Raw genomic sequence first — 11,313 nt, forward strand, 5'->3', positions numbered from 1 at the left:
CCTACACTAAACATACTATGGCCTGAACCAATGTGAAAGAAAATGCAGCGGGAGATTCAATCAGTCCTGGCAGGACATCACATGACCCTTATGATATACTCACTTTGCATTGCTAGGGAACTTACAGTATAAGGAAGCTATCAGACATATGATCTTCTGCCTTCAGTGTGAAGTGGAAATAGTTCAGAAAGTGGAGTTTTCCTTCGTATTTCTGGATATAAAGTTTGATGTTAAATTAAGAACAGTCTAATAGGATATGTGTGCTAGTGTTTTAGAGCAGGTACCTGCAGCATTTAATAGTAATAGTAATATATTTCATAAGTTGGGATAGCATTGAGATCTTGATCTATAGAAGAAGTAATATTTCACAACTATTGCTAAAATCAGTTAATGTTTAGTGAAGGATTGAATGCTTAGTGAAGTTTGGTTTACGGTATTCTCTGATGATTTTCAAGTCTATACAGTGGAATTTCAAATGTGGTGTTATATTGTGTGTTTATATTGATAATTTATCTTGTTTGTAATATATAGGAATTCTACTTTATTATCAGAATGAATTAGTATTCCATCTCTGTCACTAGAATCCTAAATGGCCTCTTTGACACTTGATATGCTTTTTAATATTCTAGCTGGTTTTCTACCTGTGGCCATTTCTAGGCCAGAGAGTCTGCCCATGAGGACCAATGTTCTGATATCCTTTTGATTTGATTGTTGGCATGGTTTGTATGAGAGTCAATCTTTGAGACATTTTGGAAGCTTTTGTTTTTATCAAGGGCCATTGCCTTGCAGTATAGCTGAAAGAGTGGATTAAATAATAGTCATATAAGGTAGACTGTTACCACTCCTTCAATTTGATCTGAACCAGGAGGCTTCTTAGAATCCCAAGCCATAAACTAATACAGGTTGAGTCTCCCTTATCCAAAATACTTGGGACTAGAAGTGGTTTGGATTTTGGAGTTTGGAATATTTGAATATACATAATGAGATATCTTGGCTTTGAGACCCAAGTGTAAACATAAAATTCGTTTATGGTTCATATACACCTTACACACATAGCTTGAAAGCAATTTCATAAACAGTACAGTGGTACCTCGGGATACGAATTACCCAGCTTACGAATTTTTCGGGATACGAATAAATCCCATAGGGATTTATTGTTTCGGGTTACGAACGTTTTTTCGGGTTACGAAAAAACGCCGGCGCTGTTTTAAATGGAGCCGCGGCAGAGCCGCGGCTTTTTTCCCCATTAGCGCCTATGGCAATTCGGCTTACGAAGGTTTTTCGGGTTACGAAATTAGCCGCGGAACGAATTAATTTCGTAACCCGAGGGAGCACTGTATTTTTAATATGTTCGTGCATGGAATAACATCTGTGTGCATTAAACCACCAGAAAGCAAAGGTGTCACTATCTCAGCTGCTCATATGGACAATTTTGGATTTTGGAAGATTTCAGATTTTGGAATTACAGAAAAGGGAGGCTCAACATATAACCAGTACTTAGAAGCAATAAGACAAGCAGAACCAGAGGCTTTCTTTAATGATGCAATTTGTACGTGAACACACACTTTAAGGAGGTATGTTGATTTACAAAGATGGAGGGAAAGATGAATAGAAAATACAGAGAACCCATTCAGGAGTTCAGCAGGAGGAAAATAAAACACTGGAAGCACCATATCAGGGCCGCAACAACCGCATACTGCGGCCCCGATCTGGCCTTTCTGCAGCGCAAAAAGAAGTGGAAAGATTACCCTAGCCATGGCAGCAGTGGCTTTTAGGTACTCCTTTGGCACAACGCACTTAAACCCTGCACCAACAGAGCACTGTCTGATATAATGAAGGGTGATCTAAAAATAGTGCACTGGTTAAATAGAAAATGAAGAGTGAATGGTGATGGCAACATCAAAGAATGCCTTTCATCGGCTAAAGAGATATACAAGGTTCAGCCCTATGCGAAACTAATGTATTTAGCTAGAATAACTCCTCCCTCTTAACTGGTTAACAGTAATAACAATTATGTTGGGCTTCCTCAAAGAGGAGCTCAGAAGTTCATTGATGGATGTGTCCAGAGGTGATGAGGGATGGCAGTTCAAAATGTGACACTTCTTTTCAACCATTTAATTTGATCACTAATTTATAGAATCATGGAGTTGGAAGATAATAATAATAATACCACAAGGCCCATCCAGTCCAACCTCCAACCCCATTCTTCCATACAGGATCACACCATCAAAGCACTTCCAACGGATGGCCATCCAGCCTCTGCTTAAAAACCTCCAAAGAAAGAGACTCTACCATACTCATATGCAGCATATTCCACTGACGAACAGTTCTTACTGTCAGGAAGTTCTTCCTAGTGTTAAGGGGGAATCTCTTTTCCTGTACTTTGAATCCTTTGCTCCATGTCTAGTCTGTGGAGCAACAGAAAACAATCTTGCTCCTTCTTCCAGGTTGACCCGAAAATAACCCAGTGTTAGGATGCTCGGCTCCTTCTCTGCCGGGAAATGCTGGTTATTACCTTTACTGCCTTAAATGACCCAGAATCAGGTTTCTCACAGTCCCACCATTATCTGTAGGATTCTACCAGTACACCTGAGACCTAAATCTTAGGTCATATTCATTTAGATTAGAACAGTTAGATTAGACAATACAAGTGGAAAGACATTCTTGTGGCCCTTCATTGACAGAACTTTCTTCCTGTATCTTTTCACTCTACGTATTCAGGGAAGATACTTTAAAACGTTTTTGTTCAGAATGGCATCTTATGAGGAAAGCAACTCAGCAGCGTTGCATTTAAATATTTATATAGTCTTGTGGTCCACACATTTTATCATTTGTATTGTGAGGATATGTAATTGAAGAGCAGGCTATAAATTTATTGGATTTAAAACTGCACTTGTTTTCCTTTTCTTTTAGTGTATCATCCGCTGTGATGAAGACGACACTCATCTTGCTTCTGTATACTGCACTGTTTGTGCCACTCACCTATGTGCAGAGTGTTCCCAGCTTACGCATTCTACAAAGACACTAGCAAAACACAGACGTGTGCCACTGGCTGATAAACCTCATGAGAAAACAATGTGCCCTCAGCACCAGGTGCATGCCATTGAATTTGTGTGCTTGGAAGAAGGTTGTCAAGCCAGTCCCCTTATGTGTTGTGTCTGCAAAGAATATGGAAAGCACCAGGGTCATAAAGTAGGTTTTCTATGTTCTTTTTTTCCCATTTGTGCTCAGTGCTAATTCACAGCTATCTGAAAGGGAATGAATATCTTTCTTCTGTCCTAATTTTAGTATTTACTTGACTACATATTTTGTTATTTTTCCTGCTCTTCATATCAGGCTTCTTAAGCTGCATGGTACTGAATGGTGACAAGGTGTTCTCCCAATGTGCCAAAAAACAGTATCATATTTGTGCCCATTGTCTACAGCTTTTTCATTATTTCATGGAAACCTGCTAGAGACTGTCAGCCAACAGCTTACAGATCAGCATCAATCCACAGACCGCTATTTTGAGTAGCAGTGCTTTAGATTACTACTTTAATAATATTACTGGCTAAAATCAGTGTTGGAAAGTATATGACCTTCCAGATGTAGACTCTGAAAGATCCTCACTGTTCAGTATGCTGACTAGGGCTGTTGTGAGCTGCAGTTCAGTACCTTCTGGAGGAATGCAGGATTCTCTCACTCTTGGACTAAATGCAGTTGTTGACCCCATCTAGAATAAACTTGTTGAATCAATGGAATTTATATGATTGTTCATCTACCAAGTTTCCACTGATTCAGTGAGTTTACTTTAGTTGGGATTAATGACTGGGTTTAAGCCTTTAGCTGTATGACCTACCAGGGCATTGCTTATCTTGAAAGCCATTTTCTTACAATCTCATGATAGGACTGCCAGTCCTGAATTTGGAGTTTGGTTTGTAATAGTATACAAACGTTCTTTTTCTTTTTAAAAAAAATCTAATGTTTCAGAAGAAACCATTCAATAAATATGTCTGAATTATTTTTTTTTTCAAATATCTGTAAAAAATCAGTGAGCCTGTGTAATTTCTCATAGTAAATATTTAAAAAAGTAGATTCATTACTTATATTTATATCCTGCCCTTCCACACTAAGCACAGTGGGCCTTTCCCTTATGCGAGGATCCATTCCAGACACACATACACCCCACATAAGGGAAATATCGTGTATGCTGGAGCCCCATTGGAAGTAATGGAGATTGTACCGCAGGGCGCGCGCCCCATTACTTCTTCCAGGGTGCACGAGGGGTTTTTCTGGTGCAGCGGGAGCACTATATTCAGTCTAGAGAGTAACTCTTTGTACCAAAATGTAACTCTTTTCTGTCTCATAAATGTGTCCAGGCAGAGAGGTACAAATGACAAAAACTACAGGAAAGGATTTCACACCAATTTTTAAATGCTTTTCCTTTAGCACAGTGTTTTGGAACCAGAGGCAAACCAGATCCGTGCTTCCATTTTAGACATGGCTCATTGTATAAGAACTTTCACAGAAGAAATCTCAGATTACTCCCGGAAATTAGTTGGAATAGTTCAACAAATAGAAGGAGGAGAACAGATAATTGAAGATGGTGTTGGAATGGCCCATACTGAACATGTAAGCAATCTTGTATTTTTCTCATTCTGTAAATACTCTTTATTGTAATTGCAGTACATTTTTCACCATTTAAAGCAGTATTATGGCACTACCTTGGTACAACCTTTCTACTGTGGTGAGATTGCATGCTCCTGTAAGGTAAAGGGCTATACTTAACATTAGTATTGCCACTGAGTGTATCCCAGGTTAGGGAGGATTTTGCAGAGAAATCAAATGAACTGATGCAAAGAGCTACTGGGCAGCAGGCGGTATGTGTGTGAATATGATCGGGTAACACTGATGCAGGATCTCTGAGGCCCCATTCCCACTGGGCAAAAAAAGCAGCTTATATTGCTGCGATTCTGACTCGGATTTTTTTCCCGAGTTGTATTCGAATCTGCTCCCTCGTTCCCATTACGAAAGGGGGCAAATGGACTCAGTTTTTTATGACCCATATTCTCATTTCCATTGAAATTTTCTCCATTGTAATTTGAAGCGGACTTTTTTGCTTCCCATTGCCCTTCCGGAACCTTTTTTCCCCCAAGCAGCTGTCAATCAAGTGCCTAAGCACTTGATGTCACAGCCAATCAATCGCTTAGGCGCTTTTCCCCTCTGGGAAAGGGAAAAGGGAGCCTCTATCCCTCCAAGTTCCTTTGCCTCCCCAGCTCTCCTGTGTCTTCCCAGACTCCCTCTGGGAAAGGGAAAAGGGAGCCTCCATCCCCCCAAGTTCCTTTGCCTCCCCCATTGCTCCCTGGGCTGTTTGAGAGGGCGATCGAGCAGTCATGTAAAAAAAAAGAAAAAATAATAGTTAAAAATGGTGTTCAATGGGTCTCCTCACACGTCGATCTACGCATGTGGAGGTTGCGGGGTGGAGCATAATGTGTTTACTGTATTTGGAGGTCAGTGTAGCAATTTGCTATCTTTGGACACTTGACAGAGCGCCTAAGTGATCAAAAGCTTAATTTAAAAAAAAATTGTCTACACATGCGATCGCCTTACCCTGCTTCCCGCTCCACTGGGGGATAGGCTATGTGAACGAGAAAAAATGGTGCCGGTAATGCAGGAAAGAGAATAAGCGGGTGACACCCCCAGGCCAGCCCCTTGAGCACTGCTCCTCCCATCCCCAAGTTCCCGAATCAGATACCCTTGCTGTTCCCATTCATTTGCCCCTAATTGGACTCAGGAGGCGCAGGAAAAACCTCTAAAAATGTGCACCCTTTTAAAACTGGTTTTTATCCACCACTGATTCGAGTTTTCCAAGGAAAAAAATCGAATACATGGGGATCAGATCCGAATTCCAGTGGGAACGAAATCGGCGCAATGAGGATCGGATGCAGGCTCAAATGGGAACGATACACCCATAATTCGATTCTTGATCCGCGTTATAAGCCAGTGGGAATGGGGCCTGAGACAGTTGCAGTGACACTTCAGATAACTTTTTTTTAATGCTTCAAAGAAAGTGGCAATGGTAAACCACTTCTTTTACCTCTAAAATTTTGTGATGATAAAATAGTCCACAATGTAGAAAGACATATTGCTGGAAGATGAACCTCTGGGTTGGAAATAAAACACTCAAACACCTACTGGGAAAGAGTAGAGAACAAATACAAGTAATGTGTCCAATGACACAATTAGACACAAGCTAATTGTGTAGATCATGAGATGTAGTTTGCTGTAAAAGAAATGGTTTTGCTGCAACATTTAACATACCAAACAATAACATACACTCAGGATAAGAGGCTGCTGTTAGGTCATATTGCAAACATATGTTGCCTAATGCAGCTCAACAAAAAGTTTCAAAAGAAAAACTGTGGATCACTTTAAAATAAGTGGGTGTTCCACAACATTTGATTGTTCTGATGTATAACCTCCTATACTCTGGACAAGAGGCCACTGTCAGGACACAGTATAGAGCAGCAGTTCCGAAACTTCGGTCTTCCAGGTATTTTGTACTACAGCTCCCAGAATTCCTGACTATTGGCCAAGGTGCCTAAGGCTCTTGTGAGTGGAAGTCCAAAACACATAGAATCATAGAGTTGGAAGAGACCGCAAGGGCCATCCAGTCCAGCCTCCTGCCATGTAGGAAATCTCAATCAAAGCATACCTAACGGATGGCCATCCAGCTTCTGTTTAAAGACCTCCAGGGAAGGAAAATCCACCACACTCCATTGAGGGAGTGTGTTCCACTGTCAAAACAGCCTTTACTGTCAGGAAGTTCCTCCTAATGTTGAGGTGGAATCTCTTTTCCTGTAGCTTGCATCCATTGCTCCGGGTCCTGTTCTCTGGAGTAGCAAAAAACAAGCTAGCTCCCTCCTCAATATGACATCCCTTCAAGTATTTAAACAGGGCTATCATATCACCTGGAGGACCAAAGTTTGGGAATCACTAATAGAGAATCAGAATGGTTTTCTGTTGGCAAGGGGGTCAGACAAGGCTGTATTTTATCACCCTGTCTCTTTATTTTATATGCAAAACCTATAATACAAAAAAGTGGGATTAGAATTAGAAGAAGGAGGTGGGATAACATGAGATATACAGATGACACCTTATTACTTGCAAAAAATAGTAAAGACTTGGAATTACAGTATTAATTATGAAAGTTAAAGAAGAAAGTGCTAAAGCAGAGCTACAGTGAATATTATGAAAACAAAAATAATTAACACAGAAGATTTATGTAACTTTAGTGTGCATGATGACAACATCAAAATAGGTACAGCATGCCTGCTCCTTACGCGGGCACGCCATACATGGCTTCCGGTTTACACAGAAGCCGCTCTATAATCGTTTGAATGGCATGGGCAGCCGCCACATGCACAAGCCCCATTCAGTATAATGGGGCTCGAGTATAGGCAGGATTCGCCTTACACCGGGGGGGGGGGGTCTGGAACGGATCCCCCGCGTAAGGCGAGATTCCACTGTACAGTACATATTTTCTGTACTTCACCTCAGTCATAAATCAAAATGGAGACTGTAATGAAGAATTCAGAACAAGATTAAAATTTGGAAGGGCCACTATGAAAGAATTAGACAAAATTCTCAAGTGTAAACGTTAAATACCAAAATCAGAATTGTCCATGACGTAACAGTTCCTTTTTTCTAGTATGGTTGTGAGAGTTGGACAGTGAAGAAAGCTGGCAGGGAAAGAATCAACTCATTTGTAATGTGGTGCTGAAGGAGAGTTCTGCAAATACTATGGACTGTTGAAAAGACATTGTGAATGGGCCCTGGAGCAAATCAAATCTGAGCACTCTCTAGAAGCCAAGATTACTGTACAGCAGCTATGATATTTTGGATTTATTGTGAGGTGATGATTCAGTGGAAATGACAATAATGCTGACTGAAGTTGAAGACAGTAAAGAAAGACCACATTACTGAGTTTGCAAGTCAGAGTTGATGACCTAAGCTCTTCATGAGGCTGCCATAAGAAGAGGCCAGCTTGACAACTAATACCAACAACAGATGTGCCACATTGTCAAGTATTAACTTAATTATTGAAAGCTTTTTTGAGGCCACCTCTTATAAGTAAATAGATATCTGGAATGGCACAGGATGTTCTGCAAAGAAAGAATAAAGTCTCTGCTGTTAACTCTTTGGTGATAAAGGGCATCTTGCAAAGCTGTTCGGTGGAAGAAGACATTGATGTTTATCACACTATACTCTTATAGTGCTACTATTCCACTTTGACTGCTCTAGCTGCCTCCTGTTGCATTCTGGGATTTGCAGTTTTAAGGAGGGGTATTTAGAATTCTCAGGCAGAGAATTCTCCTTAAAACTGCAAATCCCAGAATGCAACAGGTGGCAGCTAGAGCAGTCAAAGTGGAATAGTAGCACTACAGTGGTACCTCGGGATACGAAATACCCAGGTTACGAAATTTTCGGGATACGAAAAAATCCCATTGGAAATCATTGTTCCGGGTTACGAATGTTTTTTCGGGTTACGAAGAAAATTTTTGGTGCTTTTCGGCGCTTTTTCGCACGAAACGCGGCTTTTCCCCATTAGCGCCTATGGCAATTCGGCTTACGAAGGCTTTTCGGGTTACGAAAGCGGCCGCAGAACGAATTACTTTCGTAACCCGAGGCACCACTGTATAAGAGTATAGTGTGATAAACACCATTGATGACATATAGGAAGAGCAGAACAGAACATTGTTCTGTTTCAGTGTTCAAAATGTACTGCTTTTTCTTTCAAGTGTCTCCACAACAAAGCAAGCTGGTAACATTTTAAAAATGAAAACTTATATTTTGATATATTTGATGTAGGAAGAGCAGAGAATTAAGTTTGGAGAAAGTGGAAAGATGATAGTTTAAAAGGCATGTGTGATATGGAGAGTTGCATTAGCCATGAAGCCCAAGGCCTTAATGAGATTTCTATTTTCTCTCCTTAAATAGCGTAATGTGGAATGGCAACCTGCTTTTCTATATAAATAAAAATGTAAATGTTCGTTTGTTCAAAATCTTAAATCTTCGAAAGTTCTTCACCGATTGCTTTGAAATGTTGACACAATGTTCCATTTTAATACACTCATGTTTTTATATACCAACTATGTTTTTATATACCTACTATTATATAGATGTCACACCTGTGACAAGTAAAAATATTAAAACAGTATTATTCCATCTAACATTCGAAGCGAGGCAGTCACATACATGTCTGTCGACACTGTTGTGGAAGCAGATAAAGCAGGTAAAGCTTTGCAACAGCATGCAACTTGCAGTAAAAAAAATTAATTAGCGACATCATTGAAGCAACAATCTTGACAGGACCTTTCAAAGGTGAAGATGTCCTCATTCCTCGCATTCCTATGATTCCAACAGATATGCCATTTCAATTTAAGACAGCAGTTCCCAACCTTTGTTGGGCCGCGACCCTCCATTGGACACGAAAGTCCCGCCCGCGGCCTCCCTGATTGGTTGGGAGGCCGCAAAGCGAAAAGAGGCGGGGCTTCCTGTTGCAAAGCCCGCTGGGGCTTGCAGTTCCATCCCCTTCTCCCCGCGGTTGCCTGGCAGCCCCGGGGAGAAGAGGAGGAGGTGCACCTGCAGGAAGGAAGGGAGAGGAGGAGGCGACCCCCGCGACTTCCTTCTTGTGTGTGCCCACGCTAGCACGGGCACACACAAAAAGAAAGGAAAAGGAGGGAGCCCTTCCCCTTTTCCCCACTGATGCCTGCTCCTGCACCGGCACCCAAGGGGAGGGGGGAGGCGGGGGATTCCCAACCTGGTGACCCCCGAGAAGGGGTCGCGACCTCCAGGTTTGGAACCACTGATTTAAGAGATTGCAATTCCCAATTCAATTGGCGTTTGCAATCACCATCAACAAATCTCAGGGCTAATCTTTAGAATTTTGCGGTTAAAAATCTGTTTCTCTAGATGGTATTTCTGGCTGGTTTGAAAAGGAGATCAGCATTTGTTTTGTACAAGCATGGCACAGTTTGTGTTTTGTACAAGCATGGCACAGATTTTCCATAGAGGTATCTAAAGTACCAGAAACCCAATTGATATGTGCATTTTATTTGTTAATTAGTTGGCTATGTTTAAAGAATAAGCATAGCCTTTGCTTTTCATTCTGTAATTTGAAACAGGAAAAAGAAGAATACATCCTAAGTGTGCAACAGTTGCCAGACATTTATTAAAAGAATCAATACTAAAGGGAAACATCACAGTATTAAGATTTATTCCAGCAGTCCAAGTGAATCTACAATATATAGTGTGGCATCTCCTAAATTGATTCAGAATCAGGAGTCAGCACAACATATGAGACATAAACCATGAAATTTGAAAATAGGTTATTTTTGTTCTGTTTCAATGTTCAAAATGTACTGCTTTTTCGTTCAAGTGTCTCCTCAACAAAGCAAGCTGGTAGCATTTTAAAAATGAAAACTTATCTTTTGATATATTTGACCCAGCCTATAGAAAATATATTTGCCCGCCAAATAGAACTTAAAGTGAGAATGTAGTCTAGTGCATGGAAGATGAAAGGTGTGAAGCAGCTTAATGGCTTGTCTTCTTGTTTCCGAACTATCCAGGTCCCAGGTACTGCAGAAAATGCTCGTTCATGTGTCCGAGCCTATTTTTCTGACCTTCATGAGACCCTCTGCCGCCAAGAAGAAATGGCACTTAGTGTGGTTGATGCCCATGTACGAGAAAAATTGATCTGGCTTAGGCAGCAACAAGAAGATATGACTATTCTGTTGTCACAAGTTTCAACAGCTTGTCTTCACTGTGAAAAAACTTTGCAACAGGTACGAAAATCTTAATGTTGTTGAGATTCATATGCCTCTTGGGCTATTGCTTTCATGTTGCTAATATTAAGTTGCTGTTGTTGTGTGCCTTTCCGTTTCTGTTTTACAGCAACCCTAAGGTGAACCTATCACAGGATTTTCTTGGCAAGATTTGTTCAGAGGTGGTTTGCCTTTGCCTTACTCTGAGGCTGAGAGAATATGATTAGCCCAAGGTCAACCACTGGATTTCCATGGCCAACCATGAATTCCAACTGTGGTCTTCAGGGTCTTAGTCCAACACTCCAACCACTACACCATGATGATTAGCTGTGGAAATTTCAGTCTTATTCAGTCTGTAGTTTCCATGTAATCTAGTTATTCTGTACTATTGATTTTGCAGATATTGGTTTTGTGCCCTTAGTGGATTATAAAAGTGGACAGGCTTGACGCTTGAGGCAGGAACAAACATTGAAGTAACAAGATATCTGAGTTAAAAGCTGGGTCTGAA

General features: G+C 40.8%; 1 protein-coding gene across 1 annotated transcript in view; it reads left to right on the top strand.

The window, feature by feature from the left end:
• TRIM23 (tripartite motif containing 23) overlaps nucleotides 1-11,313 on the top strand; it is a 45,382-nt gene that overhangs the window by 14,756 nt on the left and 19,313 nt on the right. Inside the window, exons 4-6 of the mRNA XM_042447822.1 lie at nucleotides 2,914-3,192; nucleotides 4,429-4,611; nucleotides 10,611-10,826. Coding sequence (XP_042303756.1) covers nucleotides 2,914-3,192; nucleotides 4,429-4,611; nucleotides 10,611-10,826 — 678 coding nt within the window. The remainder of the gene's footprint in view (nucleotides 1-2,913; nucleotides 3,193-4,428; nucleotides 4,612-10,610; nucleotides 10,827-11,313) is intronic.

This window comes from Sceloporus undulatus, chromosome 2 (assembly GCF_019175285.1).
Source record: "Sceloporus undulatus isolate JIND9_A2432 ecotype Alabama chromosome 2, SceUnd_v1.1, whole genome shotgun sequence".
NCBI classification, from domain to species: Eukaryota; Metazoa; Chordata; class Lepidosauria; order Squamata; family Phrynosomatidae; genus Sceloporus; species Sceloporus undulatus.